Below are 24,746 nucleotides of genomic sequence, written 5' to 3' on the forward strand. Positions count from 1 at the left end.
GATAATAATTATTTTTTTTTTTTTCCCCAGAGGGCGTCTGGCTTTGTTGCCCAGGCCAGAGTGCAGTGGCACAATCTTGGTTTACTGCAACCTCTGCCTCCCAGGTTCAAGCAGTTCTCCTAGCTCAGCCTCCTGAATAGCTGAGATTACAGGTGCCTGCCACCATGCCTGGCTAATTTTTGCATTCTTAGTAGAGATGGGTTTCACCATGTTGGCCAGGCTGGTCTTGAACTTTTTTTTTTTTTTTTTTTTGAGACGGAGTCTTGCTCTGTCACCCAGGCTGGAGTGTAATGGTGCAATCTCAGTTCACTGCAACCTCCACCTCCTGGGTTCAAGCAATTCTCCGGCTTCAGCCTCCTGAGTACCTGGAATTACAGGCGCCCGCCACCACACCCAGCTAATTTTTGTATTTTTAGTAGAGATGTGGGTTTCATCACGTTGGCCAGGCTGGTCTCGAAATCTCGACCTCAGGTCAGCCACCTGCCTCGGCCTCCCAAAGTGCTGAGATTACAGGGATGAGCCACAGTGTCCGGCCTGAATAGTGATCTAAGAGTATGAATGGAGGGAGGAGTCAAGAACAGCTTAGGCTTCTCGCGTCCATCATTGGGTGGCTCCAGATGTCATTCACAAATATAGGCTTTGGAGGCGGAACATAACCAAAAGAAACGCCCCTTTGTGCTCCGCCCATAGCGGGAGGAAGGTGTCAATTGGCTGTTTCAGGCAACGCTCTAAAAACTACCAAGGGTGGTGGGAGATGTGTTCCTGCGTTATTGCAGAGACTTCCGGGCCGTTGTTTCCCGGCCTCCCCAGCTCCGGAACTTCCGGCTGGCGCCGCCATTTTGGCTTCCTGACCTTGGGCTCCGGCTGGTGGCTGTCTGCGGTGTACTCCGTACCATCATGTCCGTCCTGACACCGCTGCTGCTGCGGGGCCTGACAGGCTCGGCCCGGCGGCTTCCGGTGCCGCGCGCCCAGGTCCATTCGATGCCGCCGGAGCAGAAGCTTGGGGTCCTGGTGAGGAACGGGCCGGGAAGAGCATGGGAGGCGCCGTGGGCTGGCCCCTTCTGCCTCGCTGAGCTCAGGCGGCCCTGAGAGTGCCCCGCACCCCGCGGCCCGCCGCGTAACGGGGAGCAGCATTGCCGGTTTGGGCGTGTCTGAAGGGCGCGGACGACGGGGACAGTGCCCGGGTGACAATAGGGGCTGTCGGCGTTAGGTCTTTCCCCAGACCTCACCATCTCGAGTCAGGCCCTGTCAGGTCCTCCCTCCCCTGTCGCTTCCTCGCTGCGCCGCCTCGAGCAGACTTCTTTAGGCTTCTCTGAGCCCATTTTCTCATCGGTTCACTGGGGATGCCTGACGACCGTCAGCGACGATAATGATTGTTACTGTCATTTAATTTACGTTTTTTGAGACTGAGTCTTGCTCTGCTTCTTGGCTGGAGAGCAGTGGCGCCGTCTCGGCTCACTGCAACCTCCGCCTCCCGTTCAAGCCGTTCTGCCTCAGCCTCCCGAGTAGCTGGGACTACAGGCCCGTGCCACCGCGGCCAATTAATTTTTTATTTTTAGTAGAGACGGCGTTTCACCACGTCGGCCAGGCGGGTCTCGAACTCATGACTTCCAAGTGATTCTCCCGTCTCGAACTCCCAAAGTGCTGGGATTACAAGTGTGAGCCACCGCGCCCAACCCTGCTATTTGTTATTATTAGAGACAGGGAGAAAGAAGACCCCAGCAGGCCTTCGAATTCCCAGAAATGTGGGGGCGTTTAGCTCTTTAGGGCGTCTTCCACCTGTTTCAGCTTCTGTGCCTTTGTCTCAGGCAGTGGAGCCGGGCATTCAATGCCAGCCCTCAGAGTCCAGGTTAGTGGGCCTTGAGTGTGAGGAGCAGAGCCAGGAGAGCACTGCAGCTAAGGAAGCATCAGTGATGATAAGGAGTGTATGGCCATAGCACCCAGAACACGCCACATCTCCTCTGATAGAAACTGTACCCATATGGTAGGCGATGCCAGGTGCTTGCTGTGTGCCAGATGCTGTGTTGGTCTGATTCAGTCCTTCCAGTGACGCTGAGAAGAAAGCATGATTTCTTTGCATTTTGTGTTTTTTTTTTTTTTTTTTTTTTTTTTTTTTTGAGACGGAGTTTTGCTCTTATTACCCAGGCTGGAGAGCAATGGTGCAATTTCGGCTCACTGCAACCTCCGCCTCCTGGGTTCAAGCAATTCTCCTGCCTCAGCCTCCCGAGTAGCTGGGACTACAGGCACGCGTCACCATGCTTAGCTAATTTTTGTATTTTAAGTAGAGTCGGGGTTTCACCATGTTGACCAGGATGGTCTCGATCTCTTGACCTTGTGATCTACCCTCAGTTTCCCGAAGTGCTGGGATTATAGGCATGAGCCACTGTGCTCAGCCACATTTTGTGTTTGAAGGTGCCGAAACATAGGAGCAGTGTGTTGACTTGTCAGAAGTCACCTTCAGTCAGGCGTGGTGGCTCACACCTGAAATCCCAGCACTTTGGGAGGCTGAGGTGGGTAGATCATGACGTCAAGAGTTTGAGACCAGCCTGGCCAATATGGTGAAACCCCGTCTCTACTAAATAAACCTAAAACTAGCTGTGCGTGGTGGTGTGTGACTATAGTCCCAGCTACTTGGGAGGCTGAGGCAGGAGAATTGCTTGAACCCATAAGGTGGAGGTTGCAGTGAGCTGAGATTGCACCACTGCATTCCAGCCTGGGCAATAGAGACTCTGTCTCAAAAAAAAAAAAAAAAAAAAGTCACACCTTCAGTGACAAAGAAGGATTTTATCACCCAAGCTGGAGTACTGTGGGTAGGATCACAGCTCACTGCAGCCTTGACTTCCTGTGCTCAAGCAATCCTCCCACCTCAGCCTCCAAGCAGCTGGTAGTACAGGGATGTGCCACCACACCAGGCTAGTTTTTTTTTTTTTTTTTTTGGGGGGGAGACAGTGTCACTCGTTACTCAGGCTGGAGTGCAATGGCGTGATCTTGGCTCACCGCAACCTCCGCCTCCTGGGTTCAGGCAATTCTCCTGCCTCAGCCTCCTGAGTAGCTGGGATTACAGGCACGCGCCACCATGCCCAGCTGATTTTTTGTATTTTTAGTAGAGACGGGGTTTCACCATGTTGACCAGGATGGTCTCGATCTCTTGACCTCGTGATCCACCTGCCTTGGCCTCCCAAAGTGCTGGGATTACAGGCTTGAGCCACCGCGCCCGGCCCCAGGCTAGTTTTTTTGAGACAGGGTCTCACTACGTGGCCCAGGCTGGTCTTGAACTCTTGAGCTCAAGTGATCTCCTGCCTCAACCTCCTAAAGTGCTGGGATTACAGATGTGAGCCACCCTGCCCCAAAGATGGAATTTGAACAGAATGCTGACTCCAAGTTGTTCTGTGGACCTAACTACTTTTGAGACTATGGCAGAGGCTGAAACGGTCTTTTACCCCTAGCCTCCAAGGTTGAGTAACAGTCTTGGAGAGGAGATGGGAAGGGAGGTTTTTTTTTTTTTTAATTTTTTTTTTTTTTTTTTTTTGAGACAGAGTTCCGCTCTTGTTACCCAGGCTGGAGTGCAATGGCGCAATCTCGGCTCACCGCAACCTCCGCCTCCCGGGTTCAGGCAATTCTCCTGCCTCAGCCTCCTAAGTAGCTGGGATTACAGGCACGCGCCACCACGCCCAGCTGGTTTTTTGTATTTTTTTTTTTTTTAGTAGAGATGGGGTTTGACCAGGATGGTCTCGATCTCTCGACCTCGTGATCCACCCGCCTCAGCCTCCCAAAGTGCTGGGATTACAGGCTTGAGCCACCGTGCCCGGCTAAAAAATTTTTTAAATTTTTTTATAAAGACGGGGTTTCACCATGTTGGCCAGGCTGGTCTCTAACTCCTAACCTTGTGATCCACCTGCCTCGGCCTCCCAAAATGCTTGGATTACAGGCATGAGCCACTATGCCTTGCCCAGACCAGCTTTAAAACAGATTTCTTTTTTGTTTTGTATATATATTTTTTCTTTTTTCTTCTGCCCAATTCCATTTATAAAAACAGATCTTTCAATAAATCCTGTATATAAATCCTGCTACAAAGCAGGTTTTCAGTAAATCCTGCTTCCCGTCCTTTCCTTTATGATCTGGTGGCGGATTTCTCCCTGGACTCTAACCCTGGCTGTCTCTCGTTCCACTCAATTCTCCCCCTCCTTTTATTATTTATTTATTTATTTATTTTGAGACAGAGTTTTGCTCGTTACCCAGGCTGGAGTGCAATGGCGCGATCTTGGCTCACCGCAACTTCCGCCTCCTGGGTTCAGGCAATTCTCCTGCCTCAGCCTCCTGAGTAGCTGGGATTACAGGCATGTGCCACCATGCCCAGCTAATGTTTTGTGTTTTTAGTAGAGACGGGGTTTCACCATGTTGACCAGGATGGTCTCGATCTCTCGACCTCGTGATCCACCCGCCTCGGCCTCCCAAAGTGCTGGGATTACAGGCTTGAGCCACTGCGCCTGGCCTCCCCCTCCTTTTAACTGATCCTTTATCTCAAGGGCTCAAGGGTTAGCGGGGCCTTGGATCTGCTCTGTCTGTTCCCTGGATCGTGGATTCCTTTAATGTGAGGATGCTGGGTCCCATTTGCCTCTGAGTCCTGGCTCCCCGAGGGGGGCTTTCTGCTGCCTGGGAACTGCTAGGACTTAAGAGAGCTGAGGAGAATCCTGACTCTGAAGCGCCTTCTTTCTTGTGCTCTGTGTAGGAATTGGCCATTGGGTTTACCTCCTGCCTGGTGACCTTTCTCCTGCCTGCAGGCTGGATCCTGTCACACCTGGATAGCTACAAGAAGCGGGGGTGAAGGGGGCCGTTCTGGCCCTCACACCGTGACCTGACCAGCCCCACCAGCCCATCCTGGTCACGTTCCTGCATTCCTGGCCGGCTTCCCCTGGATCATGTTGTTCAATTCCAGTCACCTCTTATGCAATCATGACCTCTCGATGTCCCCATGGTGACCTCCTGGGACCACAAATACTGACCCTGCTTGGTGGGGTCCCTGTTGTAACAATAAAATCTATTTAAACCTTACTTCAGAAATTCATGGTGCCTTTCCTCCTGCCTGGGCTCATGCCTCCACTGGCACTGGTTGGGGTGTGGGGAAGAGCAGCCAGCTGGCTGCCCTGTGTTGTGTGTGCCTCAGCCGGACTCCTCGTGTGCTTCCGCGCCTTTAAATGGTGCCTGGCTTCCTGGGAAGAAAAAGCCTGTTGTCACTGGGCAGCTTTTGTGGGTCATCCCCTCCAGCTCCCTTGTTTGTGCAAAAGCCCAATGTGGGTGTGTGTGTGTGTATCTCCCATCAGGGCGGGATCTTCAGCCTTTCCTCTTAAGGGGCCAGCCTTCCAGCCTTCCCTGGTCTTCCTTTTTGGTGGACTCCATTTCTTAGGTGCTAGTGCCCTTCCTAATTGGGGGTAGGGACTTTGCAGAATTTTGCCTTTTTTTTTTTTTTTTTTTTTTTTGAGACTGAGTCTTGCTCTGTTGCCCAGGCTGAGTGCAGTGGTGTCATCTTGGCTCACTGCAACCTCTGCCTCCCGGCTTCAAGCAATTCTCCTGCCTCAGCCTCCTGCATAGTTAGGCCTATAGGCTCATGACACCACACCAGCTAATTTTTTTTTTTCTTTTTGAGTTGGAGTCTCACTCTGATGCCAGGCTGGAGTACTGTGGCTGGATCTCAGCTCACTGCGACCTCCGCCTCCCGGTTCAAGTGATTCTACTGCCCCAGCCTCCTGAGTAGCTGGGACTACAGGCATGTGCCACCATACCCAGATGAGTTTTTGTGTTTTAGTAGAGATGGGGTTTCACTGTGTTAACCAGGATGGTCTTGATCTCCTGACCTTATGATCCACCTGCCTTGGCCTGCCAAAGTGCTGGGATTATAGGGGTGAGCCACCGCGCCCGGCCGCTGCTTGCTTTTTAAATGTCAACTCTAGGGCCCCTTTCCTTCCAGCACTCTCCATACATGGCTATGGACTAACTGGCCTTTGTTCTATCGGCCAGCTGCCTTTTTTCCTCTGTTTGACTTGTGGAATCTGCCATTCCTCTGTCCCTAGGAGTCCTTCCTCAGTGACCCATTCTCCTGGTGTGTGAGGGGCAGGAAGTACCTCAGCAGGGACGATGTTTTGAAACACTGTGCTGAGCTGGAGTCCTGATCACCGGTGTCTGGAAAGAACACTCAGACCTGCTGAGTCGCACCCTCGAGGAAAACATGGCTTTACCTCTCCTTTGCATCTTTGCTGGGGTGACTTGATTGATTTCTGAACAGACACAGGTTCAGTGTCCCCTTGTGGAGCTGAGGCTGCCAGGATGCCTGTGCCTAGAACAGTGGGCAAAGATGTCAGGTGAGAGCTGAGGGCTATGGTTGGCCTCAGGCCGTGGGTATCAGAACACACGTTTTCCCAGCTCCTCTTCCTCAGGCTGTTTCCTGATTGATGTTGACAGAGCTGAGATGGGACCAGACTCTCCTGCCTTAGTGTGGTCTTGTTTGGCCTTTCTGTGTGATGTCTAGGGAAGCCTGTGGGGCCCAGGGCCCAAGGCCCAGATACTGTAGTGGGTTCAGTTCCTGCCATAGCTGTTTCTCTGAGCAGTAGGAAGCTGTCCTCTGCCTCCTGGGTAGCTCCTTTCCTTCTACACAAGCTGGACTTTGTGTCTGAGGCTGAGGGGATGGGGCCTGGTTGCAGGGCCAGGGAGAAGCTGCCTGAGCCTGTTGCCTGCAGTGGGGCTCAGAATGCTGCAGCTGTGTCCGGTGGGAGCATTGGCTGAGGAGGGGTGAGCCTGCGTTGGATCTGGAGCCCGGATGGGGTAGGATAATCCACCTGCCACATACAGGCACCTCACAAGCTCTCTTTCTGGATGGAGGGGCCTCAATGCCATCTCCTACACAGCAGGACCAGCCCTTGTTCTGTGCCTGGTTCTGGGAGGCTTTTCTGCTTACATTAGTCCCTGGGTGGAGGTGGGACCTGAGCGCCCCCTGCCTGTCAGGACAGTCTCCCGGCCCAGCTGGGACTAAGCACAGCTTGGAGCTGCAGTGTGGGAGGCGAGGCCATTCTCACCGAGCCTGCACTTCCTGAGTAGGGGCCCTGAGTGGCCTAGCCCTTGGTTGGCCCAGGGCTGCTTTCCTCCGGCTGTGGGAGCAGATGAGGCGCTGGTCTCATAGCCATGGCTCTGCACACAGCAAGTACATGGCACTGGAAAAGGAGCATTGTCTTGAGTTTCTTCTCTTTTTTTTGAGACGGAGTTTCGCCCTTGTTGCCCAGGCTGGAGTGCAATGGCGCGATCTCAGCTCCCCGCAACCTCCGCCTCCTGGGTTCAGGCAATTCTCCTGCCTCAGTCTCCTGAGTAGCTGGGATTACAGGCACACGCCACCATGCCCAGCTAATTTTTAGTATTTTTAGTAGAGACGGGGTTTCACCATGTTGACCAGGATGGTCTCGATCTCTTGACCTCGTGATCCACCCGCCTCAGCCTCCCAAAGTGCTGGGATTACAAGCTTGAGCCACTGCGCCCGGCCTTCTTCTCTTTTTTTGAGACAGAGTTTTGCTCTGTTGCCCTGGCTGGAGTGCAGTGCTGCAATCTCAGCTCACTACAGCCTCTGCCTCCCAGGTTCAAGCGATTCTCCCGCCTTAGCCTCCCAAGTAGCTGGGACCATAGGCGCCCACCACCATGCCTGGCTAATTTTTATGTTTTTAGTAGAGATGGGGTTTCACCATGTTGGCCCGGCTGGCCTCCAGCTCCTGACCTCAGGCGAGCCTCCTGCCTGGGCCTCCCAAAGTGCTGGGATTACAGGCGTGAGCCACTGTGCCCAGCTGGTTGTCTTGAGTTTTTATGGTAACTCCACTGCCCTGCTGAGCGTTTGCGTGGGTGTCCTCCATTTTTGTGCCTCTGGAATTAAATGATGGGTGATGGTCCCCTTCCCAGGGGGACTGCCCCAGCCCAGAGTTTGATGTATTGAGCCACTGCTCCACCCTGTGCAACACCAGGGGCCACAGGCGAGTCATCAGGACCCTGGTCTGAAGAAGCCCCAAGCAAGCCCCACTGTTTCTGCAGCCTCTTCCTCCCACAGCCTGCCACGTCCTGCAGCATTTGTGGGGATGGATGGGGTGATATGCATAAGGGTGGGCAGGAGAGTGTAGAGTTCGAGTGACCTGTCATGTTTGAACCCTAAACTCCTTGGTCTCCTTGCTGGCCATTAGGTCTGAAATCTGGTCAGCTTTCACCGGTCTGCCCTTACCCCCAACCAAGTCAGGGCCCTGCAGCAATTCCCTGTAGAGAAAGCAAGGGTCCTTGTACCCCAAACATTTTCTGTGTCCACGTGTGTGGGGATCTGTGCCTGGTGTGCACACTGGCTGGAGCGGCTACAGTCCTGGCAGGTGCTGGGAGGTCAGGAACGGTGGTCTGGGAGTGGGGAGGCTTGGGCTTGAAGCCTGGCCTGGCTGCTGAACTGTACAACCTTGGGCAAGTCATCTGGTCTCTGAACCTCAGTTTTGTAAAATGAAGATACTGTGGCAGGCAGAATAACAGCCCCCCAAAAATGCCCATGACCTATTCCTTGGACTGGTGAATGTGTCATCTTACATAGTGGGGAGCTTTGTAGATGGGAATAAGGTTCAGGACCTTGAAATCACAGACTGTCCTTGGAGATCCAGGTGGGCCCAATGTCGTCACAAGCCCTGACCTGTGAAGCATTTGGCCTCCCGTTGCTGGCTTTGAGGACGGAGGCAGTGGGCCGTGAGCCAAGGACTTCGGAGACGTCTGGAAGCTGGGAACAGCCCTCCGTTTACAGCCGGCAAGAACATGGGAACGTTGGTCTTACCTTCTGCCAACCGGGATGAGTACGAAATGGATTCTTTAGAGCCTCTGGAAAGAAATTCAGCCTGCAGACACCTTGACTTTAGTCTGGTGAAACTCAGACTTCTGACCTCCAAAACTGTAAGATAATAAATTTATGGTGTTTTCAGCCAGTAAGTTTGTGGTGACTTGTTACGGAAGCAGTAAGGCAACTCATGCATCACGTGATGCTGTGAGGCCCTGGGGGGCGGGGGCGGGTACCAGCTGATGGGACCCTCTTCGGGCATAAGGTGAAATGAATCTATGGCATTTACAGTGGATACCCTAGCAAGGACTGGGGCAATGTGAGTTGCTTGAGAGGGGCTCTGCCTGCATCGCCTCTGCCCCTCTGCTTGCTTTCTGCCTTAGGTGGTGAGCAGCACCTGTGGGGGTCTGTCCTGCAGACCCTGACTTAAGACCAGATGAGTGAACACACTCACACACACAGAATACAGCCAGCCACCACGTGAATCCCAACAGGTGGTCTGAATGCTGCAGGTGACTCATTCTGCCCCATCAGCCAGCCTTTGCTGCCGTCAAAGCCTCCCTAGACCATGATTTCAGGGCTGCTGCCTGGGGACTCTCGTGAGTACCATGCAAGGTTCATGTGCCTGACCAAGAGAACAGTTATTTTATTTTATTTTTTTTGAGACGGAGTTTCGCTCTTGTTACCCAGGCTGGAGTGCAATGGCGCGATCTCGGCTCACCGCAACCTCCACCTCCTGGGCTCAGGCAATTCTCCTGCCTCAGCCTCCTGAGTAGCTGGGATTATAGGCACGAGCCACCATGCCCAGCTAATTTTTTGTATGTTTAGTAGAGACGGGGTTTCACCGTGTTGACCAGGATGGTCTCGATCTCTCAACCTCGTGATCCACCCGCCTCGGCCTCCCAAAGTGCTGGGATTACAGGCATAACCCACCACACCATCTTTGCTGTTACATATAGCGAGCCCCAAGTTTCTCTTCAAAAAGTCAGTATGTCGGTATGTTCAGTTCTCTTACTCTTTGTCCTCCATTTTATTTTATTTTATTTTATTTTATTTTATTTTATTTATTATTTATTATTTTTTTTGAGACGGAGTTTTGCTCTTGTTACCCAGGCTGGAGTGCAATGGCGCGATCTCGGCTCACCGCAACCTCCGCCTCCTGAGTTCAAGCAATTCTCCTGCCTCAGCTTTTGTATTTGTAGTAGAGACAGGGTTTCACCATGATGACCAGGATGGTCTCGATCTCTCGACCTCGTGATCCACCTGCCTCGGCCTCCCAAAGTGCTGGGATGACAGGCTTGAGCCACTGCGCCCGGCTGTCCTCCATTTTAAAGTTTAACATCCTGGTTTCTCTTTGCGCCCTTGCCTCTAGTTTCAGTAAACAACTTTCCTGCCAGTTCTAATCAGTAGTTCACATCTGTTCCCCTGGTCACCTGATCTGAGTCACCTTTAGTTACCTGTTCTGTAACTGTCCTTCCCACCAAACCGCTTGCTCCACTACTCTGACTCATACCCCTGCTCCCTTTAAAATAGCCAATGGGAACTAGCTTAGATTGTGTGGTCCAACCCTAGCCAATAGGGGAATGACACAGAAGTAGGGGATACCTGCCTCAGGGATAAGAACCCCTTTCCTTCCCCTGTTCAGGTGTGCTCTCACCATTGTTCCATCTGTGAGACACACCCTTCTCTAGAAGTAAATAGCCTTGCTGAGAAAATTGCTTGTCTGAGCTCTAGTTCTTCTTTCAGCACTGAGGAACAAGCATTTGTTTCTAACATTTGCCATTTAAAAAATTAAACTTGGAGGCCAGGTGCAGTGGCTCAAGCCTGTAATCCCAGCACTTTGGGAGGCCAAGGTGGGTGGATCACAAGGTCAAGAGATCGAGACCATCTTGGTCAACATGGTGAAACCCCATCTCTACTAAAAATACAAAAAATTAGCTGGGCATGGTGGTTCGTGCCTGTAATCCCAGCTACTCAGGAGGCTGAGGCAGGAGAATTGCCTGAAGCCAGGAGGCAGAAGTTGCAGTGAGCTGAGATCGCGCCATTGCACTCCAGCCTGGGTAACAAGAGTGAAACTCCATCTCCAAAAAAAAAAAAAAAAAAAAAAAAAATTAAACTTGGCTGGGTGCAATGTCTCATGACTATAATCCCAGCACTTTGGGAGGCTGAGGCGGGCAGATCACGAGGTCAGGAGTTCAAGACCAGCCTGGCCAACATGGTGAAACCCTGTCTCTACTAAAATACAAAAAATTAGCCCACTGTGGTGGTGTGCACCTGTAGTCCCAGCTACTCTGGAGGCTGAGGCAGAATTGTTTGAACCTGGGCGGTGGAGGTTGCAGTGAGCTGCACTCCAGCCTGGTGACAGAGCAAGACTGTGTCTCAAAAAATAAATAAATAAATAAATAATAAATAAACTTAATTTTTAGATAATTCACAGGCAACTTAAAGAAATTATCAAGATTCCATGTATCTTTTACTCAGTCTCCCCTGCCCACACCAACATCTCGCAAAACTGTAGTAAAGCATACACCAGGATGTTGATACAGTTAGGGTACTGCACATTTCCACCTTCACAAGAATCCAGACTTTTCCTTTCACAGCCACACCCACTTCCCTCCAGCACCTCTGCTTAACTCCTGTAACCTTTATTTTCCTTTTTTGTTAAGCCTTTGCTTTTATAAAGACCCTGCTTTAGCTGGGCGTGGTGGCTGGCGGCTGGAGTCTCAGCTACTCTTCAGGCAGGGCCGGAAGATCGCTTGCGTCCAGGAGTTCGAGACTACCCTGGGCAACATAGCAAGACCCTTTCTTCTTCTTCTTTTTTTTAAAGGTCCTGCTTTGTGGCAACCAGAAGGACACAGAGCTCAAAGTTAGGTACTGAGGCTCTGGCTTGGCACCAAGGGACGCATTCTACCTGCCGGAAGCAGCTCACCAAAGCCTGCGGAGAACGCAGGCTCGGTGGGGCCGCGATGTGGGGCTCCGCTGGCGCCCCGGCGCTGGCCGGCTTCCTGTCTCCTGGGCCAGACGCTGCTCTGCACTGCAGCTACGGTCGCATGCGGTGCGTGCGGAAGCCCGCAGCAGGAATGCCGCCTTCGGTGATGTTAATTTCACCTTTCTGCTTCTTTCAGTAACACAATCCGCGTTTCAAACTCCATTGAAAAGAAAATGGAATTGGCTCCAGGAGGCTCTGAAATCACCACCGGGAACCTCGGCAGGCTGAGAAGATGGAGCCAAACCAGTGTGTGGGGTGGAGGTGCGGACCGGGGCCGGCTGGCCTCCTCCAGGGCTCTCAGGTCCGCGGGACTGGCGTGGCAGCAGCTGCCACTTGACTGGGAGCTCTTTCGTTGACAACGCCTAAGGGGACCCCGTTGCTAGGGCCGTTGCTAAGGCGGGGCCACGGGGAGGGGCTCACTTCCTGGAGGAGGGCAATTGGCAACCCGGAAGCGGTCGGCAGTGCGGCGCTGTTTAAAGATGGCGGCGGAGGAACCTCAGCAGCAGAAGCAGGAGCCGCTGGGCAGCGACTCCGAAGGTACAGATCCGAGGAGGGATGTCCGGCCCGGGCTAGCGGGGGCGATGCCGGGCCAGCTGCTCCCGATGAGAGAGGAGAGGCAGGGTCTCCGGCGGTGGGGTCGAAGTGCGCGGGGGTCCCTTCCTCCACCTCCGCCGCCTCCCCTCCCCCTCACAATGGAAGGAGCCACCGCCGCGACCCCCGGCCGGGAGGGACGGCGGGCGAGGCGGGCAGAGGCCTGATGCCCTTCTACAGCGTGCGCGCCCGGGGCGGGGCCTGGGCCGCCCCGCCCTCCGCCCGGCCCCTCGGCTCCCGGCTTCAGGGGCGCCGAGCCCTCTCGCCCCGGTCCTTGCAGTCAGGCTGAGGCCTAGGTCAGAGCTGAGCCCCCTTGGCTGCTCTACCGCGGCCCGCGCCGTGAGGCCTCGGGTTTTGCTGGGTTCCGGAGCACAAAGGTCCGGGCGTGCCGTTCGGGATGTCGCAGGCGGCCTTGGGATGTGAGGGGCTGCGGGGTCTGTCCCGGAGGCCTGCGACTTTCTCTGGTAAGCCTCCTTTTCTGGCCTTGCAGCCCCTTTCCGCCTGCCTAGGCATTGTTAGTCTCCTGAGAAGAAGGGCCTTTCAAAAATGACCCCACTCTGTATTTTCCCGCCTATGAGGTGGGCCCTGGGGACCACGTAGGTCACTTGGGTGGCAGGGACACCTCTTTCGCTGAGTAGTGCGAAAAGGGCACGTCGACGCCCAGCCGAGAATCTGGGATGGCGAGCCCCAAAGGGTTGACTTTAAAAGTCATTCAGTACACGCACCTCATTCTCACCGAACACTTTGAGGGAATGAGAAGTGGGGAAACGGGCCCAGAAGGGACTTGTTCAAGATCACATTAAGAGTCAGGACTAAAATTCAGGTCTCCTGGCTCCTCAACTCAGAGTGGACCTGCCCAGCTGGCTGATGATCCTAGAGCACATACTGGTATGCCTCTAAGAAAGGCGGGGGTATTCACCCCATTTTACAGTCTCTGCTGTGAGGTAGCCAAGGAGAGGTATTGTGCTGAAGAGCTCAGCCTGGAATTAGACAAACCTGGGTTTGACCACAGGTCTTTGCTAGTTATGACCTTGGGCAGATTGCTTTCTTTGCATTTGTTTTGTTAATTGTAAAATGGGCATCATTAACAATATCCAGGACGGCAAGGGAATGAAGGGTGATGGAGTGAAGTGCAGGCTCACAGGAAGCTCTCCTCCAGCCCAGGACTCTGCCTCCTCATCTTACTTTCCCCAGGAGACCCCGCCTTGCCCCAGAACATTCCCAGGCTGCTGGGAAGTGATGGTAACCCGAGGAAGCGGGTGTCAGAGCTGGAAGAGCGCACCTTAGGGGTACCACGGTGCACCTCTGCCCCTTCTTTTCAAAGATGAGGAAATGAAAGCCCAGATGGGGAAGGGACTTTGCCAAGATGACACAGTTGAGGTGGAGCAGAATGTAACACTCTTACTTCCAGATTCTAAGCTTGTCCTGCCCCTGGGCTGCTCTTGTGCCTGGCCCAGCTGCCTGCAGTGGAGATGGCCAGGACACCTGTAATCGTTGCTTGTTTCCTTTTCTCAGGTGTTAACTGTCTGGCCTATGATGAAGCCATCATGGCTCAGCAGGACCGAATTCAGCAAGAGGTGAGGGGCTGCAGCGGGCGAGGGAGGCAGTGGCCAGCAGCCCCGTTGTGGCAGTGCATAGGCTGAGCCTGAGGTCTGTTGTCTGTCTCTACTTCGGAAGCTCCCTCCTCCCCAGGCTGTGCTAGGTACTGGCTGTTTTTCTGGGGGTCGCTGCGCCACCGGGTGAGCAGCCCAGCCCTTTTGTGGGCATTCCGGCTATTAGGCCTGGGGCACTCCATCTCCCCGCCAGAGTGTGACAGATCCCCGCCTCTTCCAGATAGCGGTGCAGAACCCTCTGGTGTCAGAGCGGCTGGAGCTCTCGGTCCTGTACAAGGAGTATGCTGAAGATGACAACATCTATCAACAGAAGATCAAGGTGGGAGCCTGGCCACAGGAGGGGAAGCACCCTGGGGGTGGGGCAGGAGAGTGCCTGCTTCAGACCTGCTTCCTGCTGGGCCTGTCCCTGAGGGAAGAGGCTGTGGGGGGACACTTCTTGTTGCTGGTCCTTGAAGTGTGCAGGCTGGGACCTCAAAAAGACATTGATTCAGTGCTTGAACCCAGGAGGCGGAGGTTGCAAGAAGCCAAGATCACACCGTTACACCCTCCAGCCTGGGTGATGAGCAAAACTTCGTTTCAAAAAAAAAAAAAAAAAAAAGGCCAGTGGGGTGGCTCATGGCTGTAATCCCAGCACTTTGGGAGGTCGAGGTGTGTGTATCACCTGAGGTCGAAAGTTCGAGACCAGCCTGGTCAACATGGTGAAACCCTATCTGTACTAAAAATACAAAAATCAGCTGGGGTAGTAGATGCCTATAGTTCCAGCTACTCGGAAGAAGATGGGAGATGGAAGGAAGGGATGGGAGAATTGCTTGAACCTGGGAGGCAGAGGTTGCAGTGAGCCGAGATCCTGCATTATACTCCAGCCTGAGAGACAGAGTAAGACTGTCTCAAAAAACAAACAAACAAAAAAACCATTTTCCTATAGGGCAATTGTGAGATTGAGGGAGGTGCAGGCTTGGTGGTAGCTGACGATCTCAGTGCCCATAGGGTGGCTGACCAGGCTGGTGCTGGGTAGGGCAGGAGGGTTACGGGAGGGCCGTTTCCCACAGCGTGCCTCCTTGATCTTTGTGGAGGGGCAGGGGGCACGGGGCACCGATTACCGATTTCCTCCAGCTGCCCTGCTGCATCGCTCAAAGGAAGGCAGACTTCACCACCCACTTTCTAGGTCTGTGGGCTGGGAGGCTGACATGTGAAATGGGGCCAGCCATGGTGGCTTGTGCCTGGAATACTAGCACTTTGGGAGGCTGAGGCCAGAGAATCACTTGAGCGCAGGAGTTCAAGACCAACCCATGCAACATAGTGAGAACTTGTCTGTAAATCAAAAAATGACTGGGCATGGTGGCACATGTCTGTAGTCCCAGCTACTCAAGAGGCTGAGGTTGGAGAATTACTTGAGCCCAAGAAGTCGAGCCGTGACAGTACCACTGCACTCCAGCCTGGGTGATGGACCCTGTCTTTTTTTTTAAAAAAAAAAAAAAAAAAAAAAAAAAAAGACGGCGTGGTGGCTCACACCTGTAATCCCAGCACTTTGGGAGGCCGAGGCGGGCAGATCACAAGGTCAAGAGATTGAGACCAGCCTGGCTAATATGGTGAAACCCTGTCTCTACTAAAAATACAAAAATCAGGTGTGGTGGTGTGTGCCGTAGTCCCAGTTGCTCAGGAGGCTGAGGTAGGAGAATTGCTTAACACAGGGAGGTGGAGGTTGCAATGAGCTGAGATTGCGCTATTGCACTCCAGCCTGGGTGACAGTGAGACCCTGTCTTAAAAAAAAAAAAGTGACAGCGGGTGTGTGGAAACAGTATCTGGTAGGTCCGTGTAGGTGTTTAGTAAATGTTTCTCTTTCCTGCAAAGATCACAGATGCTTAGTATCTTCCACCTGTAGGGGAGGTGATTGAAGGTGGCCAGGAAGTCAGGTGGGGACCAAGGAGGGCACCACAGCTCAGTGTCAGCCAGGCTGAGCTGTAATGGGGAGTGGAGGCCCCTGGGGGAAATGGGAGTGTCCATATCTGCGACTCCATTGTCTCCAGACCTGTTTTTCCAAGAGAACCCAGAGGTAACCACGCTCCTGACTTTGAACAGTTGGCAGCTAATTCAAATTTTAAATGTGTGGGCCAAACACACCTGCAGGCCAGATCCACCTGTGTGCGCTCTGTGATCTACCGAGACCTCCTGCTCAGGGAGTGGGATTTCTTCAGGGTGCCTGTGGAGACGAGGCACTGCTGGAGCCCAACAGCCTGCGTTCCAGTCCTGGCCTCACCACTTCAAGCTTTGTGATCTCGGGCAGCGCCCTGAAGCCCTTAGATACCTGTTCTCTCCTCTCTGGGTGGGGCGTTGTCTTCCTCACAGGGCCACTGTCAGGGTTGAAGGAGATGTCACCTGGTGTCGTAAGCAGCAGGCTACAAACCCCCTCCTCTCCCTAGGCAGGAGGTGACTTTCCTTCATTCTGCTTATGTCACTGCCTGCCAGTGGGGCCCCCATGCCAAGGCCTGCCGGTCATGCTAGACCACCCTGGGAAAGTAGACTGGCTTCTTCCCCCAGATTCTTCCCATGGAATCGTCAAGCGTTTGTGGTTCAGAGCATGGTTTCCGGTAGCAGTCCCCTCTGTGCCCCCAGCACCCGCATTCTTTGTGCAGAGACAGCTGTGGCAGCAGAGCCCAAGCAGGTCTGGGCGCAGACTTTGCTCCTCTCTCTCTAAATGGGCCCTTGTGAGGATCAGCTAGGATGATGTTTATTTGCCGTGTGCCAAGTGCCTGGTGCAGAGAGCGTGCTCAGAAGGCTGTTCCAGTAGCAGCAATGATTCGGGCTCTTTGTGGTCCTGGTGTGCTACTGAGGTGGAGGTTGTGGTGAGCCGAGATCACGCCATTGCACTCCAGCCTGGGTAACGAGCGAAACTCCGTCTCAAAAAAACAAAAAAAACACAAACATTTATTGAGCACGGATTGCGGTTCAGGCGCTGTTCTAGGTACTGAAGATAGAGCGATGACTAAACCAACAAAGCCTGCCCTTGCCAAGCTTACAGTTCAGGGTGGAAGACAGATGATAAGCCAAAAAGGGCTCTAGGACGTCGGGTGTCAGAAGGTGGAAGGCGGTGAGTGCTGTGGAGAAAAATAACAAGGAAAAGGGATTGGGGCCAGGTGTGGTGGCTCACGCCTGTAATCATAGCACTCTGGGAGGCTGACGCAGTTTGAGACCAGCCTGACCAACATGGGGAAACCCCATCGCTACTAAAAATACAAAATGAGCCAGGCGTTGTGGCGCATGCCTGTAATCCCAGCTACTTAGGCTGAGGCAGGAGAATCACTTGAACCCTGGAGGTAGGGGTTCTAGTGAGCCAAGATGACGCCACTGCACCCCAGCCTCAGTGACAAGAGAGAAACTCCATCTTAAAAAAATAAAAAGAGGGGATTGGGAGTGGGAGCGTTTGCCGTTTTAAACAGGGCTTGGGGAAGGCCTTGCTGATGAGGTGGTATTTGAGTAATGAACAGAAAAAGGCCGAGGAGCGAGTCACAGGTGTCCGAGAGCAGTGCTGGCCCAGGCCTGAGGCAAGAATCATCAAACGTTTGGATGTCCAGAGCATGCTTTCTGGCAGCAGGCCTCTCTGTGCTCCCCCGCATTCTCTGTGCAGAGACACACAGAATAGGGTTCTAGTGAACCAGGGCGCCTGGATGGCTTGAGGCCAGTGTGGCTGGAGCAGAATGAGGACCCAGGGGTTGGGGCTGGGAAACCGGATGGGGGAGAAAGGACTCTGAGGGAGATGGGGTGCATCTAGCAGGTGACTCTAGTCACTGTGTTTTTTTTTTTTTTGAGTCTTGCTCTGTCGCCCGGGCTGGAGTGCACTGGAGAGCAACGGCACCATCTTGGCTCACTGCAACCTCCACCTGCAGGGATTCAAGCGATTCTCCTGCCTCAGCCTCCTGAGTAGCTGGGACTACAGACACCCACCACCATGCCCAGCTAATTTTTGTATTTTTAGTATAGGTGGGGTTTCACCACATTGGCCAGGTTGATCTTGAACTCCTGACCTCATATGATCCACCCACTTTAGCCTCCAAAGTCCTGGGATTACAGGCATGAGCCACCTCGCCCGGCCGACTGTGGCCACTCTTGTGCTGGGGTGAGAATGACTCCAGAGGGTCAGGTGGAGGCAGGGACATTGCTAGGCGGCTTGTGCAATAAAATCCACCACAGGCGGTGGAGGTGACGAGTGAGAAGCAGCTGGATACCAGACATATTGAAGGGATGGATATGGTGATGGAGTCAGCTGTGACTGTAAGGCTTTGGGTGCTGTCGGTGACTGGGGTGGGGCAGCTGGGAGGAGCAGTTGTTCAGAGGGTGATCTCAGCTGCACTCAGTGGAGATGCCTGCTGGACAGTTCAGAGGAGGCGTGGTGAGGCCAGTGGGTGTGAGGACCACGATTGGAGTTGAGATTCACACTTGGGGCTATGAAAATCCCTGTGGCTTTGGCAGGGTGCAGTGGCTCACACCTGTAATCCCGGCACTTTGGAAGGCTGAGGTGCACGGATCACTTGAGGTGAGGAGTTCGAGACTAGCCTGGCCAACATGGTGACACTCCATCTCTACTAAACATACAGAAAAATGGGCCAGGTGCGGTGGCTCATGCCTGTAATCCCAGCACTTCAGGAGGCTGAGGCGGGCGGATCACCTGAGATCGGGAGTTAGACCAGCCTGAACAACATGGAGAAACCCCATCTCTACTAAAAATACAAAATTAGTCGGGTGGTGCATGCCTGTAATCCCAGCTACTCAGGAGGTTGAGGCAGGAGAATCACTTGAACCTGGGAGGCGGAGGTTGCAATGAGCCAAGATCACGCCATTGCACTCCAGCCTAGGTAACGAGTGAAACTCCATCTTTATTTTTTATTTTTATTTTTTTGTCTTTTTTTAAAATTATTTTTAATTTTTTTTTGAAACTCCATCTTTAAAAAAATAAAAATAAAAAATTAGCCAGGTATGGTAGTGGGCACCTGTAATCCTAGCTACTCAGGAGGCTGAGGCAGGAGAATTGCCTGAACCTGGGAGGCAGAGGTTGCAGTGAACTGAGATCATGCCATTGCACTCCAGCCAGGGTGACAGTGTGAGATGCTGTCGCAAAAAAAAAAAATAAATTCCTTGAGACTAACGTTAAAAGAGTAAGTTTTTTTTTGTTTTTTTATTTTATTTTATTTTATTTTATTTAAAAGAGAGAGTCTCACTCTTGCTCAGGGTGGCTTAATCTTGGCCCACTACAACCTCTGCCTCCTGAGTTTAAGCCGCCTGTCTCGGCCTCCCGAGTAGCTGGGACTACAGGCACATGCTACCTTGCCTGGCTAATTTTTGTATTTTTAGTAGAGACAGGGTTTCACCATGTTGGTCAGGCTGGTCTTGAACTCCTAAACTTGTGATCCGCCTGCTTCAGCCTCCCAAAGTGTTGGGATTATAGGCATGAGCCACCGCACCCAGCTAATTTAAGTTTTTGTAGAGATGAGGTCTTGTCATGTTGCCCAGGCTGCCCTCGAACTTGATCTTCCCATCTTGACCTCCCAAAACCCGGGGATTACAAACGTGAGCCGCTGTACCTGGCCACGAGAGTGAGCGCAGTTTAAAAGAGGAAGCTGGCCAGGTGCAGCACTTTGGGGGCTGCGGCAGGCAGGTTACTTGAGCTCAGGAGTTCAAGACCAGCCTGGGCAATATGGTGAAACCCCATCTCTACAAAAAATGCAACAATTAAATGGGCGTGGTGGTGTGACCTGTAGGGTGGGAGAATCACCTGAGCCTGGGAGGTTGAGGCTGCAGTGAGCCATAATCTTGCTACTGCATTCCAGCCCAGGTAACAGAGGAGAGCCTGTCTCAGAAAAGAAAAAAAAAATAGAAGTTGTCCCAGGCCTGAGCAGGGCGGTGCAGGCACACGGGAGACAGTGCTCGTGCCTGTGGTCTTATGGCAGGCACAGTGGCTGAGTGTGCAGTGACTGTTTTCTTGCAGGTGACACACCATGTCTTGAAGGATGCTGTATGGTTTGGTGGCATCCTTGACCCTTGGAGCTTAAGAGAGATGAGGAGTGGCCTCAGAGGCAGGAGGAAGATAAGGAGAGGGTGGGGGCACCAGTCCAGGGCAGGAGGCATCCAGGTGGGGCTGTGGCCATTGGCCTCAGTGCTGCTAAGTGGCCAGGGGCGTTGGGGGCTGGGTTTGCCCCTCTGACTGAGGGCGTTCAGCAGACATTGGCTAAAGCAAAAGCCTCCCAAGGGAGAAAAGAGGTGGAGACTGCACGGATGGCTTCATGAGAAGTTCCACTGTAAAGCAAGCAGAGAGATCAGCCAGGTGCGGTGGCTCACGCCTGTAATCCCAGCACTTTTGGGAGGCCCAAGTGGGTGGATCACAAGGTCAGGAGTTCCAGACCAGCCTGGCCAACATAGTCATTAGAAATACAAAAATTTACAAAAAAATACAAAAATTAGCTGGGTGTGGTGGCGCACACCTGTAGTCCCAGCTACTCAGGAGGCTGAGGCGGGAGAATCACTTGAACCCAGGAGGTGGAGGTTGTAGTGAGCCAAGTCTATGCCATTGCACTCCAAGCTGGGTGACAGAGTGAGACTCTCTCAAAAAAAAAAGGAAAAGAGAAATTGAGGGTAGCCAGGCAGAAAGGGAAAATGCAGGATTCCTTTGAAAGAAGTAGGTCAGTGTATCAGTAGGGAAGGAAAAACTGATGACTGGGGTACTTACTAGGATGACATCTTTGTTTTTTATTTTTGGAGACAGGGTCTTGCTCACTCTGTTCCCCAGGCTAGAGGGCAGTGGTGCCATCACGGTTCACTGCAGCCTTGACCTCCTGGGCCCACACAGTCCACCGACTTTGGCCTCTTGAGTAGCTGGGACCACAGGGATGCACCACAATGTGCAGCTAACTTATGTTTATTTGTTTTTCTGAGACGAGGTTTTGCTCTGTTGCCCAGGCTGGAGTGCGATGGGGCAGTCTCGGCTCAGTGCAACCTCTGCTTCCTGAGTTCAAGCGATTCTCCTGCCTCAGCTTCCTGAGTAGCTGGGATTACAGGCATGTGCTGCCATGCCCAGTTAATTTTGCATTTTTCATTGAGATGGAGTTTCTCTATGTTGTCCTAGCTGGTCTTGAACTCTTGACTTCAGGTGATCCATCTGCCTTGGCCTCCTAATGTGCTGGGATTACAGGTGTGAGCCACTGTGCCTGGCCAGTTGTTTTTTTTTAGAGAGATGGGGGGGTCTCACTGTGTTGCCCAGGCTGGTCTCGAACTCCTGGGCTTAAGCAGTCCTCCCATCCTGCCTCCTAAAGTTTTGGGATTACAGGCGTGAGCCATGGCGCCCAGCCAGGTGGGGTTGGGCTAGTGTGGAGTGGAGAGGCAGCTTAGGTGGCAGCTGGAACAGATCCTCTGAGGATTGTGAGAGGAGGCCAAGGGCAGGCGTGCTGAGAAAACAGACAAGGTCATCAGCTGGGGGTGGGAGCAAGATGGGTAGGGGAGAGGCGAGGGTGCTCAGGCCAGGGGAGTGAAGTGTGCTTGCCAGGCAGCACTACCAGCCTACCAGTGTGGGAAGCACAGGAGACAGGAGATGCTCCCTTTCATTTCGGGAGGAAACTGGAAAAGGCTGCATGGAGACGGCACCTGTGAGTGGGCAGGTAGGGTTTAGAAGTGAGGAGGGCGGACCGGTGCGGTGGCTCACGCGCGATCCCAGCACTTTGAGAGGCTGAGGTGGGTGGATCACCTGAGGTCAGGAGTTTGAGACCAGCCTGACCCACATAGTGAAACCCTGTCTCTACTAAAAATATAAAATTAGCCAGGCATGGTGATGCACATGCCTGTAATCCCAGCTACTTGGAAGGCTGAGGCAGAAGAATCGTTTGAACCGGGGAGGCAGACTGCAGTTAGCCGAGACTGCACCACTGCACTCCAGCCTGGGCAATAGAGCAAGACTCCGTCTTAAAAAAAAAAAAAAAAAAAAAAAGGCCGGGCGCGGTGGCTCAAGCCTGTAATCCCAGCACTTTGGGAGGCCGAGGCGGGTGGATCACGAGGTCGAGAGATCGAGACCATCCTGGTCAACATGGTGAAACCCCGTCTCTACTAAAAATACAGAAAAAACTAGCCGGGCGTGGTGGCGCGTGCCTGTAATCAGCTACTCAGGAGGCTGAGGCAGGAGAATTGCCTGAGCCCAGGAGGCGGAGGTTGCGGTGAGCCGAGATCGCGCCACTGCACTCCGGCCTGGATAACAAGAGCGAAACTCCGTCTCAAAAAAAATAAATAAATAAAAATAAGTAGAGGAGGGCTGCAGGCAAGGCCGGGAGGTGAGGGAAGTGTTGGTCTGGTAGGGGCTGGGCTGGGCTAAGCTCAGTTGGGCAGAGGGCCCAGCTGCCTGGCCGAGGTGTGGAGCCCAGCACTCCGCCCCGCCCTGACTTGCTTGCCCTGAGGTTCTGTGGGCTGAAAGGCTGGAGAAGGCTGATTGGACAAGGACAGATTGACTCCGTTTTTGGTACAGTCCTGTAGGCCCCGCAGCACTTTGGTGACCCATGTGACTAGTTTGTCCTTAAGTGCCCAGCTTCCTGCAGCTTTTTGGGGGGGACTCTGGGCAGTGGGCCACTAAGTCACTCCCATGACTGCATTCGGCAGCCTGCTTTAGGGGCCTGGGGTGGCAGGTGGCTACTTCGAGTCCCGTTGCCACCTTCTGTAGTGCGACCTTTGCTGGGGACATTTCCTGGCCTGCTGTTAACCCGGTGGGGTGGGGCTGTCTCTGTAGGACCTCCACAAAAAGTACTCATACATCCGGAAGACCAGGCCTGATGGCAACTGTTTCTATCGGGCCTTCGGATTCTCGCACTTGGAGGCGCTGCTGGATGACAGCAAGGAATTGCAGCGGTGAGAAGGGTGGGCACTGGGTACTGAGGCAGTGGGAGGGTAGGAGGTGCAGCTCCACCTGGGGCCAGGCGATGGGCTGGGCTCTGGCCTTGCCAGGCGGGGCAGTGGCTGGCTGGGCCCTGGCATCTGGGCTGGTCAAGGAGCCCATGCTGGGCCCGCCTTTCCCTCCCACCCCCAGGTTCAAGGCTGTGTCTGCCAAGAGCAAGGAGGACCTGGTGTCCCAGGGCTTCACCGAGTTCACAATTGAGGATTTCCACAACACGGTGAGCCCTGGGGCCTGTCTCAGGCTGGGCCAGCGTGGAGGGGTTCACCTGGCTGTGATGGGGACCACTCATCTCCCCCACCATCTTGCCCTTTCTCCCTCCGTGGCTGCAGTTCATGGACCTGATCGAGCAGGTGGAGAAGCAGACCTCCGTCGCGGACCTGCTGGCCTCCTTCAATGACCAGAGCACGTCCGACTACCTTGTGGTCTACCTGCGGCTGCTCACCTCGGGCTACCTGCAGCGCGAGAGCAAGTTCTTCGAGCACTTCATCGAGGGTGGGAGGACTGTCAAGGAGTTCTGCCAGCAGGTGCCGTCCCCTCCCCTTTTCTCTCAGCCCGGCCCCGCACCAGGCTGGGGAGTGCAGTGGGTCTGCAGGGCCTGGGGCGGGTACGGTCTCCGGGGCCTGACCCGCCCCTGTGCCACAGGAGGTGGAGCCCATGTGCAAGGAGAGCGACCACATCCACATCATCGCGCTGGCCCAGGCGCTCAGTGTGTCCATCCAGGTGGAGTACATGGACCGCGGCGAGGGCGGCACCACCAACCCGCACATCTTCCCGGAGGGCTCCGAGCCCAAGGTCTACCTTCTCTACCGGCCCGGACACTACGATATCCTCTACAAATAGGGCTGCTCCTGGCCCGCTGCTGCCCTGCCTGCCCCCTCTGCCAGGCGCTAGACATGTACAGAGGTTTTTTTTGTGTGTGCGTGGTTGTAAATGGTCCTATTTCACCCCCTTCTTTCTGTCACACGACCCCCCCCCATGTTTTATTAAAGGGGGTGCTGGTGGTGAGCCGTGTGTGCGTGTCCCTGCTCTGCTGCCCGCCTGCCTGCTCTGTCTGCTGCTCCACGCCCCCAGGTGGGTCTCCCTGCTTTTCACCCATCCACCCCTGAGCTTCCCCAGCAGGAGCAGGTTTGAGGGGCCAGGCCTGTTGGAGGCCCCTCCTACTTCCTTGGGTTCTGCTTCCTTCCCTGAGGCCCCACTTTCCTTCTTAGCTGGCTCAGGGGCTTATATGGGATTGTGGAAGTTCCTTGGGGACTTGCCCAGGGTCCCAGGGCCACCCACACTTGACCTGTTCCCTCACAGGCCCCACCTCCACCCTGCTGTCCCCAGCCCGGGCCCCAGACCCCAGCTTCCTGCCCTCCATCACGGGTCTGGATGGTTGGGAGTCCAGGGTGGAGGGGCCTTTGTGAGGCTGGGCCCGGCTCAGGGCAGGTGGAGGATCTGGGCCTCCCACAGGTGCCCATGCCCCTGGCAGTGCCAGCCTGGTGGGGGAGGGCAGCCTTCTAACCTGTGCGGGGTCCACAGTCCTCAGGTCTTGGCGGGGCTGCCGGTTCTCCACCTCCCCGTCGCCCCCAGGCCCCCTGCCTGTGCCTGCCTTGTACCCCCTCTGCTTGGGCCGTGGTGTCTCTGCATTGCCTGCCTTTTTGCCTTCACTTGTTTTCTTCCCTGCCCCCTGCACATTCAGGGGTTCAGCCCCCAGGCTGTGAGCTCCTTGGGGGCAGGCCCTCAATAAATGTGAACTGCTGCTGCCGCCTCCGCCTTCCGCCCGTGCCGCCGTCCGCCTGGCTCACTGAGAGCTCTTGCCAGCCC

General features: G+C 54.0%; 2 protein-coding genes across 3 annotated transcripts; both read left to right on the forward strand.

Moving 5' to 3' along the window:
• The first annotated feature begins 815 nt into the window (after positions 1 to 815).
• COX8A (cytochrome c oxidase subunit 8A) lies at positions 816 to 5,052 on the forward strand. The gene is made up of 2 exons (XM_003937639.4): positions 816 to 1,011; positions 4,730 to 5,052. Exons 1-2 carry the CDS (start codon positions 898 to 900, stop codon positions 4,823 to 4,825), a joined length of 210 nt encoding a protein of 69 aa, XP_003937688.1. The 5' UTR covers positions 816 to 897; the 3' UTR covers positions 4,826 to 5,052.
• A 7,196-nt stretch (positions 5,053 to 12,248) lies between these two features.
• Positions 12,249 to 24,687, forward strand: OTUB1 (OTU deubiquitinase, ubiquitin aldehyde binding 1). 2 transcript variants are annotated; one of them, XM_003937638.4, is made up of 7 exons: positions 12,249 to 12,353; positions 13,923 to 13,984; positions 14,241 to 14,339; positions 22,776 to 22,894; positions 23,073 to 23,157; positions 23,270 to 23,464; positions 23,583 to 24,687. In XM_003937638.4, exons 1-7 carry the CDS (start codon positions 12,296 to 12,298, stop codon positions 23,778 to 23,780), a joined length of 816 nt encoding a protein of 271 aa, XP_003937687.1. In that variant the 5' UTR covers positions 12,249 to 12,295; the 3' UTR covers positions 23,781 to 24,687. The 2 variants fall into 2 exon arrangements, with proteins under 2 accessions (XP_003937687.1, XP_074257727.1); XM_074401626.1 differs by lacking the exons at positions 12,249 to 12,353; positions 13,923 to 13,984; positions 14,241 to 14,339; positions 22,776 to 22,894.
• Positions 24,688 to 24,746: the final 59 nt, after the last annotated feature.

Source organism: Saimiri boliviensis, chromosome 6 (genome assembly GCF_048565385.1).
Source record: "Saimiri boliviensis isolate mSaiBol1 chromosome 6, mSaiBol1.pri, whole genome shotgun sequence".
NCBI classification, from domain to species: domain Eukaryota; kingdom Metazoa; phylum Chordata; class Mammalia; order Primates; family Cebidae; genus Saimiri; species Saimiri boliviensis.